This window comes from Silene latifolia, unplaced genomic scaffold (assembly GCF_048544455.1).
Source record: "Silene latifolia isolate original U9 population unplaced genomic scaffold, ASM4854445v1 scaffold_70, whole genome shotgun sequence".
Lineage (NCBI taxonomy): Eukaryota > Viridiplantae > Streptophyta > Magnoliopsida > Caryophyllales > Caryophyllaceae > Silene > Silene latifolia.
In genome coordinates, this window is record NW_027413609.1 from 4,058,037 (window position 1) to 4,077,222 (window position 19,186).

The 19,186-nt window shown below is 42.4% G+C and overlaps 1 protein-coding gene and 1 long non-coding RNA gene across 2 annotated transcripts; both read right to left on the minus strand.

Moving 5' to 3' along the window:
- Positions 1-8,201: 8,201 nt before the first annotated feature.
- Positions 8,202-8,897, minus strand: LOC141640049 (uncharacterized). The gene has a single exon (XM_074449010.1). The coding sequence runs from the start codon at positions 8,895-8,897 to the stop codon at positions 8,202-8,204; it is 696 nt and encodes a 231-aa protein (XP_074305111.1).
- Positions 8,898-10,741: 1,844 nt separating this feature from the next.
- LOC141640012 (uncharacterized) lies at positions 10,742-12,855 on the minus strand. Its single transcript, XR_012542799.1, has 3 exons — positions 12,588-12,855; positions 11,382-11,441; positions 10,742-10,912 (listed from the first exon to the last, which is right to left on the minus strand). It is a non-coding gene; the product is annotated as an uncharacterized LOC141640012 (long non-coding RNA).
- Between the last annotated feature and the right edge of the window lie 6,331 nt (positions 12,856-19,186).

Below are 19,186 nucleotides of genomic sequence, written 5' to 3' on the forward strand. Positions count from 1 at the left end.
TTAAGGCCTAGTCAAGAGTACCTTGTGTTGTGATAACTCCTTGGCTACCGTTTATTCTAAGGTGACCCTTGAAACCATGAAACCATCTTCCACATTCTACCATGTTTTGTCAACAAAAAGGGAATGGGCACAAAAACTATCAAAATTTGAGTCCAAGCATTGAAATGAAAGTCAAAAAGTTTGCAATTTGCATCAAATAAAAGAGGAGTACAAAAATAAGAACTCATATTCTTCAAATATAAGCACCCTCGTTACAAATGGGGTGGGTGGCTTTGAAAATGTTCAAAAGAAAATGCAAAAAGTTGAAAGTTGTCAAGTATCGAAATGCCAAACATCAAAGAAATGGCAAAAATAAAAATGTTCTCAAATGTCAAATGCCACAAGAAATTGGGGGGAATAACAACATCAAAAGCAAAATCCCATATGAAACTCAAAATCTATTTATCCCTTTATCCATCGAATCCACTTTTGTGCATGGTAGAGAGGGGACAACCCATCTTCTTATCTAGGTAAGAAGGGGAATTCCGCGATCCTCCAGTGTTTTTAACACCATAGGGAGTCTACTCTTGACAAAAGCATTTAACGATTGAGAACAAAGGTACCCTAGCTTGACACGATTTGGAGGTGATTTATTGGTATCCTTCTAGGCTTAGTAGTTTGAATAAACCGTATCTATGATGGAGTGTGTACCCTTAGATTGCTTCCCTTTTAGATAATTTCCGCCACTTAGATGAGGAAAGTGGCTATTCATTTTTGTAGATGCTGCGTAATGCTTGGATGTGTCGTCATTTTGGCAAGCCCCACCTTGCCTTGCAAGAAGGCATCCTACCTCATGGTTGTCTTGTTGTGAATTGAAGGGGCGGAGTGAGACCGATAATTGTCTCATATCGGCTATATTAGTAGGTTAGTTTAAATAAACGTCCTAGTTTTAGACACCTCTTTACTCGGGATGAGCAAAGGTTCGGTTTGGGGATGTTTGATGTGACTCATATTTGAGCACTATTAGTCCCCGAATTAACTTCGTTCCCATGCTTTATAGTGCATAATTAGGTCATTTACTATCTTTAGTTTCCCATTTTGCATATTCTTTGAGGTTTTGTCCCCTTGGTAGGAAAGAAGTGCTAACCCTGCATTTATGAGGCGAAATGGAGGTAAATAGATCGCACCTAATGACCAAGCATCAAAGAGAAGACCAACACTAGAGGCCTAAGTAAATAAAAATGTGAAATGGGCAATGGTGAAAGGATCCTTGCATCCCCGAAATGAACCTTGCGGATTGTTAAGGAGGAAAAGAAGAGAAGAAGTCTGCCCAGGAATCCGAGCGGATCATGCACGATCCGGGCGTCTCACAGCACCAAGATCCGGGCGTCTTGTTCCCAAGACGAGCGGATTGTAGCCCAAGGAACCGAGCGTCTTTCCCTTAATCCGAGCGGATCCTAAGACAAAAGAGCCCGTGCCACACCTCAAGACGTGCGGATCGTGGCAAGACTAGCACGGGAAACCGCTCATTTCCTTCGGGAGGAGCATTTCCTCAACTTTTTTTACGGTGTTAATAGTCATTTAAGCCCTTAGTAACCCTAATCTTTGTACCTAATCTTTAGTATAAATACCCCTTTGTACTACCTAGATTAGCATCCAATTTGAATGCTCTCTTAACCCATCCTTAGTCTAGTTGTAATCAACTCTAAATACTCTCAAATTAGTCTTAATCTAGTTTTAATACAATTCTCAATATTAATCACATCCTAATCTTTTCTTAATTTCTCTAATGTTCTTCCTTTATTTTGGATAATTAGAAGATTATTTGGGTTTATTTGGAGGATTGACAACCTTCCATCAATATCAAGTACTTCTATTACTTTTGCTTTATTATTTGGAATCATCTTCATAGGTATAATTCTCTCTTAATCTTGTTTAATTATTTTTAATGACTTTCATTTATTCATCATGTTTTGCCTTGTTGGTATGATTGACAACCTTGTTAGCATACTTAACTTGATAATGAGTGAGTAGTTTCCTTAGCTAGGGTTAATGGGGAATTAGGGGAAACCAACATGGTGAATGATTCATGCTTAATCTAATATATTTTCATAATTAAATTGCTTGCTTGTTATGATTTCAACTTATGCATATGTTATGTTTGATGAAATGCGAGCCTATGAATCCTTGCATTTTTTACCCATCACCTATCTTTTCAATGAGGCTTGTAAGCTTATACGCCAACTCGAGCCTCATTAGACCATGCATATAGTTGTATAGGAAGGATTAAGTCGACTTGTAGGTGTTGTACAATCTAATCGATTCGGCTCCGGGACCGAAACCTTCTTAGGGATTGTAAGCTTATCCACCAACTCGATCCCATCACAACAATAAGTGCTTGCTATATAATAGAGAACAAGTTTGTATGATCAAATCCCACGAATCCCCTATGAACCCATGACACCCTAGTGCCTTTAATCAGTTGTTTACAACCCATCTATTTACCTTGCTTTATTTTTATTCATCTTGTTGATTAGTTTAGTTGATCTCTTATCTCAACCCAAATTGTGACACCCTAAGACACGACCATTTGCAATTGAGAATCCTACATCAATACCTGTCCCTTGGTATCCGACCTTTACTTGCCTCTTTGCTAAGAGTAGTTTGTGATGTTATAAATATTGTTTTGGTTGGTAGCTTCTGACGACGAGTTTAAACCGAACCTGGAGACATTATAGGATTGCACATAAGGAAGGCGAACCGCGAGTATCCTTATCTTGGGAGTCCTACTATTTTACAGGTAAAAACCCGTTGTAACACCCCCATTTATTTAAGGGCCTATATTAGGACTCCCCAAATAACTAAGGGTGTTACCATCTCGGTTTCCCGAGGTAGTAGATAACAAAGGGAAAGAAGCGCAGTACTTTAATAAACAAATGTAATGTCATTACAACAGAAATAAGGTTTGCCTCGGAAAATAAAGTGTATGTCTGAAAACATGAAATGAAACTACAAAAGTGATCTAGACTCTAGTCCGGTCCAGGATCCAAGCCCTCTCTTCCCATCCACTTCCATGGTCTCAAGTACTGTCAATCTGCTCCCCAATAATTTGGTTCATCACAAAGCGTACACGAATACACGGGGTCAACTATGAAGTTGAGTAGGAAACAGAATAAGTACAACAACAAAAATGCATAACTCCATTTCCAATTCGTCACGTCCCCCACCTCTCCAAATCACGGACCGCATAATCTCCATACCGTATCACGGACCCCGAATAGTCTCTGTTCCATATCACGGACCCTACATCTGGACCCTGAATAATTTCCGTTCCATATCACGGGCCCTATATCACGGACCGAACAATTTTCCGTCCCGTATCACGGACCCTATATCACGGACCCTGAACAATTTCCCGCTGTCTTATATCACCACATAATAGGATATGCATAACATAACAAAATTAATATAATAAACGGTACCACCTGCAATTCCCAAGACAGTTCAAGAATTCGATTCAGTATTTAAGTGGAAGATAAACCCAGTCTATTCCCCTACCTCAAATTGCAGAATGACAATCCAACATTGCTAAAAAATACTCCACGCGAAAACCGTCACCTAAACATATAATATTTATTAATTATTATTCCTTCAATTATTCCCCATTATAAAATAGCAATGATACCGACTATAGCGACTTTCTAAAAGTGGAAAGTTTCCTAAAATAGAGACTTCCCGAAATAGTAGCCTTGCCCAAAATAGAAACTTTTCTCTTTTAACAACCCGACTCAAAACCCGTCTTTAATTAATTACTCATTATTAATTATTATTTTGTTGGAATGCAAACCAAGATGACAATTAAAGGTTTAAATGAATTATATGGTGAAACGACCCAACACTTGAACAACTCGAACAATCCCGACTCTAATTATATTAAATAACTCGAGAATTAACTTAACTCAATTATTTGATGGCACGGGAATTATATTAATTAAACTATGAAAAACCCGTCTTTAATTTGCTAATAAGTCGGAACTAGATTAATTAATTAAGCATATAATAACAATGTTAATAATACTAATGGTAACACACTAAAAATACTAACATAATAATAATACTAATAATAATAACAGTAGTAATTATAGTAACCATGAAACCAACGCAACAATCCGCAGCCCGCGAAGATCTCGACTCGAATTCATTACACGACACACACACACCCCTCGACCCGCGTCATCAACCAAACCCATGCCCCACAGCCACCGCCAGCCACCGCACGCCTGCACCCACCTCGACCTGCTCCACCCCCGACACCCAGAAATGGGTCGACTCCCGCCGGCAAGCCGAGCCACGGCCATGGCTTGGCCTGGTTCACCACCCAATCCCCCACAAACACGCCAAACAGGTTTGTAAAGACACGGTGCAACCCCAACAACCACGCACAACACCACCAACAACCACCTCAGACAATATCTCCGACAACTACACTACCCAAAGGACGTGGTGCCACCACATCGACCTCCCCCGAGTCAATGGCGGCACCACCCCAAGGTCCCTACCTGAAACAGACTCGAAACACCCACCCTAGACGCCATTTCCGACACCCACAACCACAACGACCACCCTCAAAACCACCGAAGACTCGACCCCACCCCGAGAACACAACCTAGCCACCACGACCCATCGACTACAGCGACACACATGATATTACAAAAATGAACTGGAAAACAAGGTAACGAAACGAATGGTGATGACGACCTTACCTCGCTCGAATCGCCACCTCGGCCACCCTAGCAACCGCCGTCAGCTTCTCTCTGTTTCTCACTCACTCACCTGCACAGTTGGTGTGTAATAATTGCCAGCGGAAGGGTAGGGTGGTCGGGTTTTTAAAAGGAAGGAGAGGGGCAAGGGAGTATGGGTTGCGTTGGGGGTTGACGTAAACAAAGGAGTATGGGTTGCCTTGTTGTTGGTGTAGGCGTGGGGTTGGGGTATGGGTAGTCTAGGTTTGGGTAAAATAATCAAGCATGCTTTACACTCCCCAAAGACACGGTCCCCTTAATTATTTTGGGTCCGATTGGTTTCTTATTTGCGTTTAACCAATACCCGCAATCCTATATTTAATTATCTTATATGAAACGTAAACTTACGAGAATACTTCCGTATTATCCCGACACTGAGTAACATAAATATGTACTTACTTTCATGATTAAATTTAACGTCTTGTGATTATAGTTTGTTATTTATTATATTATAATATTATATTATTTAGCGACATAACACGGCCGGCTTATAATAATTTATTAAAAGTCAGGGTATTACAGTCTTCCCCCCTTAAAATGAACTTCGTCCCGAAGTTCACCAATCGTAACCGATTAAGGGTTTACTCAACTTCTTTTACTTGTTCCTTATTTGGTTGTAATTTATAAAGCTACACGTAAAAACTTCGAAATGTTACATTCTACCCCCCTAAAAAAAATGTTACGTCCTCGTAACTCACCTTAGGTGAACAAGTGCGGGTACTTCTCTTTCATAGACATTTCAGTTTCCCACGTTGCTTCCTCGACATTGTGATTAGTCCATAAAACTTTCACTAAAGCTGTTTCTCCCTTCCTAGTTTTTCTTACTTTCCTGTCCAGGATCTCTTTTGGCATCTCCACATAGGATAACTGTTCGTCTACTTCAACAACATCATGGTTCAGTATATGCGAAGGATCACTCACATACTTCCTCAATTGTGAGACATGGAATACATTGTGGACCTTAGCTAGAGATGGAGGTAAAGCTAGTCGATATGCCACTTCTCCCACTCTGTCCAATATCTCATATGGTCCAATGAATTTCTGACTCAGCTTTCCCCGTTTCCCAAATCTCATCACCCCTCTCATCGGTGATACTTTCAGCAAAACTTTCTCTCCAGCCTCGAAAGAAATATCACTTCTCTTGAGATCAGCATAGCTCTTCTGCCTATCTTGGGCAGCTCTCATCTTCTGCCGGATAACCCGAACCTGTTCCACCATCTCTTGGATCATCTCTGGTCCCAACACCACCGTATCAGCTCGATCATCCCAACACACGGGACTCCTACACTTCCTCCCATACAAGGCCTCAAAAGGGGCCATCCCAATGCTAGCATGATAGCTGTTGTTATACGAGAACTCTATCAACCCCAGTCGATCCTCCCAAGATCCCCCAAACTCCAGCACACAAGCTCTCAACATATCTTCCAAAGTCTGAATAGTTCTCTCAGTCTGACCGTCGGTAGCTGGATGAAAAGCTGTACTCATCTTCAGCTGAGTACCCAATGCAGATTGCAGCTCCTGCCAAAACCTAGATATGAATCTCGAATCTCGATCTGAAACAATGTCCTTAGGCACACCATGCAATTTGAGCACATTCTGAACATATAACTTAGCCAACTCAGCCTTACTCCAGGTATCTTTCATAGGAATAAAGTGAGCAGACTTAGTCAACCTGTCAACAATCACCCAGATCATATTGTTGCCTCTCTGAGTTCGTGGCAACCCCACTATGAAATCCATGGATATACTTTCCCACTTCCACTCTGGCACCTCTAGAGGTTGAACCTTGCCCTGCGGCCTCTTATGCTCCCCTTTCACTCTCTGGCATGTCAAACATCGAGACACAAACTCCGCAACTTCCTTCTTCATATTTGGCCACCAGAAAGTCTTCTTAAGATCCTTGTACAACTTGTCACCCCCTGGGTGAACGGAATATGGCGTGGCATGAGCCTCGGTTAGAATCTTCTTCTTTAATCCTTCATTGTCAGGGATGCACCACCTCCCATTGAACCTCAAATTACCATCAGAATGAATGCTGAATTTGGATTTGACCTCTCCATCAGCGCTCTCAATCATCTCACGCCATTTCTGGATTTTAACATCGTCTTTCTGCAACTCTCGAATCTCTCCATACAACTCTGGCTCTACAGTCAAATCCCCAAGGGTCTCTCCCTTCCGGATCACGTAAATCCCCATCTCTCTCAGCTCATTATACAATCTTACTCTCGATCTGGCACTACACAAAGCATGGATGGACTTCCTACTTAGTGCATCTGCCACCACATTCGCCTTGCCCTCGTGGTAGATAATTTGCATGTCATAATCTCCAATCAACTCTATCCACCTCCTCTGCCTCATATTCAATTCTCGTTGGGTGTAAATGTACTTCAAGCTCTTATGATCCGAAAACACTTTAAAAGTAGCCCCGTAGAGATAATGACGCCACAATTTAAGTGCGAAGACTTCGCTCCCAACTCCAAGTCATGGGTAGGGTAATTCTCCTCGTAGGTCTTCAAGCGTCGTGAAGCATAAGCGATCACTCTCCCATTTTGCATCAATACACACCCCAGGCCATGCTTAGAAGCATCAGTATAAACCTCGAAATTCTCACTCCCATCTGGTAAGGCCAGGATAGGAGCCGTCGTCAGGCGTTCCTTAAGGGTTAAGAATGCCTTCTCACAACTCTCATCCCAGACAAAACGATTCTCTTTCCTCATCAACGATGTCAAGGGCTTTGCTATCTTCGAGAAGTCCTTGACAAATCTTCTGTAGTAACCCGCCAAACCGAGAAAGCTTCGAATCTCGCTCACATTCTTAGGACTCTGCCACTTAGTCACAGCCTCAATCTTGCTTGGATCGACAGACACCCCTTCTTTAGAAATCACATGCCCTAAAAAGGCAACTTTCTTCAGCCAAAACTCACACTTGCTCAATTTTGCATTCAATTCTTTTTCCTGTAGTACCTTCAATACTTTCCTCAGGTGCTCTTCGTGCTCCTCCTCATTCTTGGAATATACCAGGATATCATCAATAAACACGACCACGAATTTATCCAGGTATGGACTGAATACCCGATTCATCGGTCCATGAAAGCTCTTTGGTGCATTAGTCAGCCCGAATGGCATTACCACAAATTCATAGTGGCCATACCTTGTTCTGAAAGCGGTCTTGGGAATGTCTTCATCCTTTATCAACAGTTGGTGATACCCCGATCTTAAATCAATCTTGGAGAAAACTCCAGCTCCGCTTAAGCGGTCGAACGGATCATCAATTCTAGGCAACGGATATCGGTTCTTGATGGTCACATTGTTCAACTCTCGATAATCAACACAAAGCCTCAGACTCCCATCTTTCTTCTTTACAAACAACACCGGTGCTCCCCATGGTGACACACTAGGTCGGATGAATCCTTTTCTCGCCAACTCATCCAACTCGCTTCTTCAACTCATCCATCTCTCTCGGTCCCATCCGATACGGTGATTTAGATATCGGTCCTGCTCCCGGCTTTAGATCAATGGCAAATTCCACTTCTCTCTTTGGTGGTAATCCAGGGACATCATCTCGAAATACTTCCTCGAATTCTCGTACAACAGGTATCTCACTAGCCCTAGGGGTTCTCGCCTCACAATCCCACATCTGACACAAGATTAATTGGTCCCCCTTCCTCAGACTAGACTTAAGGGTGTTAACAGAAATAAATTTGACTTTAGGTTTTACCAAGTATCCCTTGTAAGACACCCTTACTCCCTTAGGTCCCCTTAAGGAAATCTTCTTCTGGTGACAGTCGATAAAAGCTCTATATTTCCCCAACCAATCCATTCCCAGAATCACCTCAAATCCCCCCAAGGGAAACTCAATCAGGTCACAATGAAAGACAACCTCCCCGATCTTAATTGGCACACTCCTATAGACTCTACTACAGGACACAGACTCTCCAGAAGGTATAGTCACGGAATCCATAATCAAATCAAAAATTTCAAGATTCAACGTCCTAGCATGCTCTCTAGACACAAAGGAGTGGGTAGCTCCAGAATCAAAAAGCACAAAGGTAGGTTTCGAGTTCACAAGAAATGTACCAGTCACCACATGGGCATCATCTTTAGCTGCCTGTTTCCCCATGGCATAAAGTTTGCCACTGGACTTAGCTCCACTCTGGCTGGTAGTAGCCCCCCCAGCCTGCTGGTTCTCTTCGGTTCCGGCCTTTTGATTATTTCCACTTCGCTTTGTCATCGACTCTGCCGAGCACGGTTCGGTAATTGTTGTAGCTCGGGTAATTCGCTAGCCCGGACCTCATACCACCTCCATAGCCTGACATGGGAGCACGGTATCCACTACCTCCAGATGCATGCATGCGCGAACCACTGTATCCAGAGGTAGATGTGTGGTACCCTCTGGACTGATTCCCACCAGACGATCGGCATACTGCCTGCTTGTGCCCTATCTTCCCACAACCATAGCAAACTAACCCAACGGTACCGGACCCCGTTCTACCACTCTTGTAGCCACCCTGATTGCGGTTACTTCCTGAAGCATTGTTGGTGAAGTACCCACTGTACCTGTTGGAGTTCTGCTTCTTCGACCCGGCGTTCTCACTTTCAGCTTTCCTCTTTTCGGCCTTGGTCTTCTTCTCATCTTTAATCATCTCAGCAAGCCTCTCCGCCGCCCCAGCCCTCAGGTAGATGTTACGGACTGTGGTAGGCGGAGCGGATATGAGTCTTTTCTTGATGCCAATTGTCAGTCCCCTCTCAAACTTCATAGCTAACATTGCTTCATCGAAGCCCATTTCTCCTGCATGTTTAGCTAACTGGGTAAATTGCTTATAATATTCTTCCACTGTCATATCCTCTGCCATTTTGAAGATGTCAAATTCCTCTCTCAGCTTGTCCTTCTGAAATTCTGGAAGGAAGATATTATGTAAGATCCTCTGGAACACATCCCACTCTACATACTCACTCCCATGCTCGGCTGCAGACTCACGAATAGACATTTTGTTTGCAGACCACCAATCTCCAGCCATACCCCGGAGGTAATGGGCAGCTTGATCGACTTGTAATTCCTCCGGACAAGCTATAAGCTCGAACAAATTACTGAACTCCCGGCACCATTCTCCCAGCAAGTGAGGCTCCCCATCCCCCGTGAATTGGGTAGGGTTGTGCCTCGCAATAAACGTGCTCATCTTAGCGGAATCCATACGCTTGGCTTTTAAGGCTGCATTCTCGGCTAGCAACAGATCTAGCTCCTCTTGTGTGATGTCAACTGCCGGTCCACTCCTTGCTCGAGGCATTCTATACTATTAAAGGAAATCAGTAAATCTCACTGATTAAGAGTACCGATCTAGATTAGGCTATAGGCCCCAAATCATAATAATCATCCCTTTATAAATATGCGCAACTATTCTCACTACAACCTACATATAAACATGGTTCAGGGATCACATAACCGCATATCACTAGACAGGATACTATACTTACACAATATAAGGAATCTCATAATTTCACTAGTCACAACACCGTCATATATCATAATTAATTGTTAGGCATATTAAGCATTCTTTCACAAACCCTCGGTTTCCATATTAATATCGTTGACATCCAAGAAATCTTAATAACTCCTTTATCACCTCCAAAATTCCCATCTCTTCCTATTCTACCCTTTCTCTCGTATGCACTCGGGGTACCCGGGTAAAACTGAGAGGGCCCAAAAGGTTCGGTGTGAGGGGGCCCCTAACTCATCCCTTACCTTAAGTGTGCTCCTGACAGTCCTATCCCGGGGGTTCATTTTATTTAGACTCTTCCTATGTTCATTGGATTCATTTGGTTAGGCCTGAGGATCGTTCGCTCTGATACCACTTTGTAACACCCCCATTTATTTAAGGGCCTATATTAGGACTCCCCAAATAACTAAGGGTGTTACCATCTCGGTTTCCCGAGGTAGTAGATAACAAAGGGAAAGAAGCGCAGTACTTTAATAAACAAATGTAATGTCATTACAACAGAAATAAGGTTTGCCTCGGAAAATAAAGTGTATGTCTGAAAACATGAAATGAAACTACAAAAGTGATCTAGACTCTAGTCTGGTCCGGATCCAAGCCCTCTCTTCCCATCCAGCTTCCATGGTCTCAAGTACCTGTCAATCTGCTCCCCAATAATTTGGTTCATCACAGGCGTACACGAATACACGGGGTCAACTATGAAGTTGAGTAGGGAAACAGAATAAGTACAACAACAAAAATGCATAACTCCATTTCCAATTCGTCACGTCCCCCACCTCTCCAAATCACAGACCCTGCATAATCTCCATACCGTATCACAGACCCTGAATAGTCTCTGTTCCATATCACAGACCCTACATCACAGACCCTGAATAATTTCCGTTCCATATCACAGGCCCTATATCACAGACCCTGAACAATTTCCGTCCCGTATCACAGACCCTATATCACAGACCCTGAACAATTTCCTATTTGTCTTATATCACCACATAATAGGATATGCATAACATAACAAAATTAATATAATAAACGGTACCACCTGCAATTCCCAAGACAGTTCAAGAATTCGATTCAGTATTTAAGTGGAAGATAAACCCAGTCTATTCCCCTACCTCAAATTGCAGAATGACAATCCAACAGCTGCTAAAAATACTCCACGCGAAAACCGTCACCTAAACATATAATATTTATTAATTATTATTCCTTCAATTATTCCCCATTATAAAATAGCAATGATACCGACTATAGCGACTTTCTAAAAGTGGAAAGTTTCCTAAAATAGAGACTTCCCGAAATAGTAGCCTTGCCCAAAATAGAAACTTTTCTCTTTTAACAACCCGACTCAAAACCCGTCTTTAATTAATTACTCATTATTAATTATTATTTTGTTGGAATGCAAACCAAGATGACAATTAAAGGTTTAAATGAATTATATGGTGAAACGACCCAACACTTGAACAACTCGAACAATCCCGACTCTAATTATATTAAATAACTCGAGAATTAACTTAACTCAATTATTTGATGGCACGGGAATTATATTAATTAAACTATGAAAAACCCGTCTTTAATTTGCTAATAAGTCGGAACTAGATTAATTAATTAAGCATATAATAACAATGTTAATAATACTAATGGTAACACACTAAAAATACTAACATAATAATAATACTAATAATAATAACAGTAGTAATTATAGTAACCATGAAACCAACGCAACAATCCGCAGCCCGCGAAGATCTCGACTCGAATTCATTACACGACACACACACACCCCTCGACCCGCGTCATCAACCAAACCCATGCCCCACAGCCACCGCCAGCCACCGCACGCCTGCACCCACCTCGACCTGCTCCACCCCCGACACCCAGAAATGGGTCGACTCCCGCCGGCAAGCCGAGCCACGGCCATGGCTTGGCCTGGTTCACCACCCAATCCCCCACAAACACGCCAAACAGGTTTGTAAAGACACGGTGCAACCCCAACAACCACGCACAACACCACCAACAACCACCTCAGACAATATCTCCGACAACTACACTACCCAAAGGACGTGGTGCCACCACATCGACCTCCCCCGAGTCAATGGCGGCACCACCCCAAGGTCCCTACCTGAAACAGACTCGAAACACCCACCCTAGACGCCATTTCCGACACCCACAACCACAACAGCCACCCTCAAAACCACCAGAAGACTCGACCCCACCCCGAGAACACAACCTAGCCACCACGACCCATCGACTACAGCGACACACATGATATTACAAAAATGAACTGGAAAACAAGGTAACGAAACGAATGGTGATGACGACCTTACCTCGCCTGAACTGCCACCTCGGCCACCCTAGCAACCGCCGTCAGCTTCTCTCTGTTTCTCACTCACTCACCTGCACAGTTGGTGTGTAATAATTGCCAGCGGAAGGGTAGGGTGGTCGGGTTTTTAAAAGGAAGGAGAGGGGCAAGGGAGTATGGGTTGCGTTGGGGGTTGACGTAAACAAAGGAGTATGGGTTGCCTTGTTGTTGGTGTAGGCGTGGGGTTGGGGTATGGGTAGTCTAGGTTTGGGTAAAATAATCAAGCATGCTTTACACTCCCCAAAGACACGGTCCCCTTAATTATTTTGGGTCCGATTGGTTTCTTATTTGCGTTTAACCAATACCCGCAATCCTATATTTAATTATCTTATATGAAACGTAAACTTACGAGAATACTTCCGTATTATCCCGACACTGAGTAACATAAATATGTACTTACTTTCATGATTAAATTTAACGTCTTGTGATTATAGTTTGTTATTTATTATATTATAATATTATATTATTTAGCGACATAACACGGCCGGCTTATAATAATTTATTAAAAGTCAGGGTATTACAGTCTTCCCCCCTTAAAATGAACTTCGTCCCGAAGTTCACCAATCGTAACCGATTAAGGGTTTACTCAACTTCTTTTACTTGTTCCTTATTTGGTTGTAATTTATAAAGCTACACGTAAAAACTTCGAAATGTTACACCCGTTTTCTGTCCTATTCGGCCGTTTTCTTTCTTTTTTTGTGTTTTCGTTTTTTTTTTTGGGCCCATTTTGGATACCACTCCCGTCCCCTTTTTTGCAGATCTGTCTAATGGAAAGGTTGCGGTTCATCGAGCCCCCAGTTAACGTGACAGGATATCGCTCCCGATCAATTGTAATGAGAACGAGGCTATACATGGTGGACTTCACTCGAGTGTGCAATTATTGAGAAAATAAATTGAAGAGTGAAGGTGGGCCCTTGATTAAGTGTATCGTGCCATGGTGGCATATTAGATCGGTGACTGGAGTATCTTCTTTGGAACCGACGCGGTCAATTCGCGTTCCCAGCTTGGAATTCATGGTCTATACTTTTCCGGAGAGATTGATGAGGCAAGTGGGCCTAAGACAGAAAATCCCGAAGCTAGACACCATCCCTCAAACTGCCTTGGCGCATACTTCAGAGTCTTTTCGAGAGTGGTCTATTCGCTAGGCCCACAGGAATATGTGGTTCATACCCGTTCCGGTTGGCTCGTTATTGGTATCTGGCTCGTATCTATAGGGGAGGAAAGCTAGCACTCCTGAGGAGCGTGAAAAGCTAAGGAAGCATAAGCCCGTAGACTATAAGATCCGCGAAGTGGCGAAGGAGAACCAAAAGTACTTAATTGAGGAGGAAGAAGAGGCCGGATATCGGGTTCTCCGTCCGTCGAAGAAATCAAAGAATGCTCATGCCGAGAAGATGGTGGTGGATCGAAATGGGAAAGCTAGGCAACAAAAACGACTGTTAGTGATTAGGTCGAAAATAGTATTATTTTTAATAGTATTATTTATTATTTAAGTCGTAATAAATGGCGAGGTTTTTAGAAACCTAGCCTAGCATTTTAATTTTCAGCATTTTTTAATTTATATGTATTTGACTTATTACTATTATTTAAGGAGTAATGAATAACTGATTTATTAGTTAATAAACTTTTATAAATTTTCTTTATTTATTCTTGTCGAATTTAAATGCAACATGCAAATGTCCTTCTCTTTACATCTTGAAAAGACGGGTTGTATCCTATAAAGGATTGCCAACGTATTCATTAGAAAAAATGAAATCAAACCCTGTACATAGTTCGAAAAAATGTAAAAGAATAAATGTTCGAAGCAAGTGTTTGTAATGAACTTAGAGGAAATAAGTGTGTGCTTTACTTACTCCTTTGGAAATGCAATTCAATTTTTCTGATGATATGAGGATGTCTAAATGTCAAAACGCAAGAGCGAAATTTCATAAGCTTTTTAGCGGGCCAGGGGCCGGTTTTATTCCGTATCGCAAGAGCGGCACGTGTGTCACGCGAGGCGCGTTTTATCCTATTCTAAGGGTAGTACCGTTTCAATTAGTATTGGTTAGTTGGATTAGAAAACTCATTCCCGGCTAGGTCTGTGATCTTAACTGCACCCCCTGAAAGTATGGACTTAACTAAAAAAGTGCATGCCCAATTAGGTTTAAATTTTCCACGTGGATCGACAGGTAAGAGAGCTCTGACTGACTTGAGTGCTAAATCCCTTCCTTGATATTTATGGGTTTGACGCGTTTATTAAAGGCTCGTTTGATACGTGCCTGATATGTCTGCACATTATGTAATGCGCGTAGCCTCCGTTCGTCCAAGAGGACGAGTTCATCATACCTATCTCTATTCCATTCAGCTTCTAAAATTTGACTTTCGAGTAAAATGCATAGGGATGGGATCTCTAGCTCTACTGGTTGTATAGCTTCTATGCCGTAAGTCAAATACAAAAGGAGTAGCCCAGTGGGCGTCCTAACTGACGTGTATTATCCCTATAACGCAATGGGTATTTTGCTAGGCCAATCGCGATAATTGTCGATCATTTTCTTGAGGATCGTGGCGACATTTTTGTTAGCTGCGTCTACCACGCCATTAGTTTGAGGTCTATATGGCGAGGAATGGTGATGCTTCATCATATATTTGGCTAGCAATTGTTCACCTTTGCCACATGTTTCATCGACAAATGATATTGGTTTGTGTGAACTTTGCCACATGTTTAGTTGTAAGGCTAATATAAGATGCTGCCTCGACCCATTTAGTAAAATAGGCTATAGCTACTAAAATGTAAAAATGACTTCCTGTCCCAGCTGGAGTGATTTCCCGATGATGTCTATTCCCCAAGTAAAAAATGGCCAAGAAGATGGCATGGTATATAGCATTGAGGGAGGAACATGTTGCACATTCCCGAAGATCTGGCAATTATGATAATGCCTAACGTATTTGATGCAATCTGACTCCATTGTCGTCAAGTAATACCCTAGACGCGTAATTTTCTTTGACATGATAGGTCCACTCATTTGAGGACCGCATTCTCCATCGTGAACTTCTTCCATTACTGTCTGTACCTGTGAATGATCAAGGCAACGCAAGATGACAACAAGTGGTGTTCTTTTGTATAACTCTCCCTGCATGAGGTGGTATTGAGAGGCAAGTAAACGTATGGCGCGTTGTCCCCTCTTATCCATAACTGGTGGATATGAGCCATTAAGCCTGAAATTTGGAATGGCCTGGAACCAAGGTTCCCCTGGGTTTTCCTCTTCAACTGTAAGGAAGTGTACATAGGCTGGCTCTGACCGCCGTTCGATGCACAAAGACATTTCAACCATGTTTTCTGGCATGTTAATCAAGGATGCGAGTTTTTCAAGAGCGTCCGCAAACTGATTTTCTTCGCGAGGCAAGTGTAAATAAATAACTTGATCGAAGAATTAAGAAATATGATCTATCCTAGCCTGATAGGGTGCTAGACTTTCACTTCGGATTTTCCAGGATCAAGTGATTTGGTTAATGATTAAAGATGAGTCCCCGTGAACTCGAAGGTTCTTGATGCCTAAACTCACTGCTGCTTGTAGACCAATGAGGCAAGCTTCATACTCTGCTGCATTTTTTGTCACATCGAAGTCGAGTTTGACAAAAGTGGTGTATGCTCGCCTTCACAAGAAATGAGCAACACTCCTAGTCCAAATCCTCTCAAATTGGATGCCCCATCAAAGTAAATATCCCATGAATCCGTACTGGTTTGTAAAATATCCTCATCTGGAAACGACCACATGTCTATTGCTTGCGTATCGTTGATAGGATTATCTTCGAAGAATTCAGCCACGGCGCGTCCCTTTAGGATTTTCAAAGGTACGTATTTGAGATCGAACTCTGAGAGCATTAAAGTCCATCTTGCCAAGCGTCCATTGAGGACGGGTTTTTCGAAGAGGCATTTGATGGGATCCATTCTAGAATACACTTTGACCGAGTAGCTAAGAATGTAATGGCGTAGCTTCTTTGTTGCCCACACAAGAGCGAGGCAGGTCTTCTCGAGAGGTGTATACTTACTTTCGTACTCCAAGAACTTCTTACTAAGGTAATAGATAGCTCTCTCTTCTTTTCCAACAGTCTGTGAAAGCATAGCCCCCATGGTTGTTTCGGTAACTGTGAGATATAAACCAAGAGGTTGATCTTGTTGGGGAGGCATTAGCACTGGTGGCTTGGCCAATATCTCCTTTATCCTGTCAAATGCCTTTTGATAGTCATCGTCCCATATGGTATGGTCCGTTTTCTTGAGCTTTTTGAAGATAGGTTCGCAGATCATACTGAGGTTCGATATGAATCGACTTATGTTTGGGGTTTCGATATGAATCATCCCATATGCCCAGGAATCCTCTAACCTCTTTTTCTGTTTGGGGTTTTGGCATCTCAATTAAGGCCTTGATCATGGATGGATCAATTTCTATCCCCCTCTGGCTGACAATGTATCCCAGAAGCTTGCCTGACGTTACTCCAAATATACATTTCTGAGGATTGAGCCTCATGTTGTGTTTGCGCAATTTGAGGAATAATTTGCGAAGGTTAGCAATGTGCCTCTTTATATCCTTAGATTTGACGATCATATCGTCCATGTACACCTCCACCTCTTTATGCATCATGTCATGTAGCAAAGTAGTCGCAGTGCATTGGTACGTAGCCCCAGCATTGATTAGCATGAACGGCATAACAGTATAGCAGTATGTGCCCCACTGAGTGACAAAGGCTGTCTTGTGTATATCTTCTTTAACAATTTTGATTTGGTTATACCCTGCATACCCGTCCATGAAGGATAATAACGCGTGATTTGTTGTATTATCTACCAATATATCGATGTGTGGTTGAGGGAAGTCGTCTTTAGGACTCGCTTTGTTTAAGTCTCTGAAATCAACACAAACCCGGATTCGCCCATCCTTTTTGGGTACAGGGACAATATTAGCCACCCAGTCTAAATACTCGAAAACTTTGATGAAGCTGGCTTTGAATTGTTTATCGAATTCTTCTTTAATCTTAAGAGCCCACTCTGTCCTCATCCGACGAAGCTTCTATTTTACGTGTTTGAAATCTTGCTTAATTGGAATGCGATGTTCTGCAATATCCCTGTCGATCCCTGGCATGTCCTTGTAAGACCAAGCGAAGACGTCTTTGAACTCGTGTAGGATGTCGATGAAATTGGCCCATTCGGTTTGGTCTAGGGTCGTCCATATCATAACTTCTTGGGGTTCTAATTTCGTTCCTAAGTTGATAGGTTCGGTGTTTCCTATAACTGGTGGCCCTCCCCCCCCTCCCCCCTTCTAGTATTTCTTTAATTATATAGGGAGGTAATCTGATTGAGTCTGGGTCAGGATCATCCTCATTATCATCGTAAACAGAATTGCATTCAGAATAACACAAGGAGTAAACAGAATCAGATTTATTCATATTAATGTTTGAAAATAGCTGAAACAAAGAAGCCATCTACGCAGTAGTGAGTGGCGGTAAAGGGACAGTTGCTGGGACATTGCCCAAACTACTGTTACTAGGCGATAGTATGCTAGGAGAAACAAAAGGGTGGGGTGTGACGATAGGAGGAGACTCTCTAGCGACTTCTCTAGACTTAGATTCCGACTCAGACTCTGATTCCGACTCTGACTCGAATTCATTGTCTTCGGGTTCTCCTTTGAACATATCTCCTTCTCCAGTAGTGACCTTGAAAAGTTTTCCTTATTTGTTGGTCCACTTGATTGACTTTCTCCATCCTTTCTGCTGATTTGAGTTGGTGTCAATGATCAGTTCTGTAGGGTTGAAATGGACGTCTTGAAATATCATGGTAATGATCTCATCCTGCGCTGCCTTGACGAATATATCCTCTCCAAATAGAAGGCTAACATCCTGTTCGTCGAGAAAAGGTGTGTGACGAGTTTTAACGGTAGGAACCGTTTCTGGAGGAATGAAGTAGCAATCGTGGAAGACCTCGATTCAAGCTAGTTGATTGCCTCAGTACCACCAAGGTTCGGAAAACCATGAAAATATTCACAATTTCCTTCCCTGACGAAGTACCCAATTAGTGTAGGGAGATAGGGTTGCATTTGACTCCCTTACTTTTGCGATTCTGAACTTGAGTAAGCATTTCGAAGGTTTTGGCCTTCATGGGTTTGTACCCCAAGCCTAGTGGTATCTTTGAGGAGTTATCTTCCTTAAAAGGTGTAAAGGTACTCTCTTTGATAGGGTTTAGTGGCATTCCTGGGAAGTAACCCTGGGATTTGAGCATGTGATTGACCACTAAGTTGGAGTATGGGTTGATGTACAAGGGAACCATCTCACTCTCTATAAGGTTTATGATTTGAAATCCTCCAAGTTCGTGCACTGGATCTGTAACTTCTTGGTTGCTTGACATTTTCTCTATTACGGCCTTGATAGGTGACGCAGTGATCGTCGCTACCTTGCCATCTAGAGGGATCTTGATCTTTTGGTGTAAGGTGGATGTCATTACTTTGGAAGCGTGAATCCAGGGCCTACCTTAAAGTATATTGAAAGATGCCTCGATGTCCACTATCTCAAAATTAACCTTTCGCTCGATTGGCCCGGTGG

Coding starts and splice junctions, on each gene's coding strand:
- LOC141640049 (XM_074449010.1), bottom strand. CDS start 8,897: ATGGGGAAACAGGCAGCTAAAGATGATGCCCATGTGGTGACTGGTACA.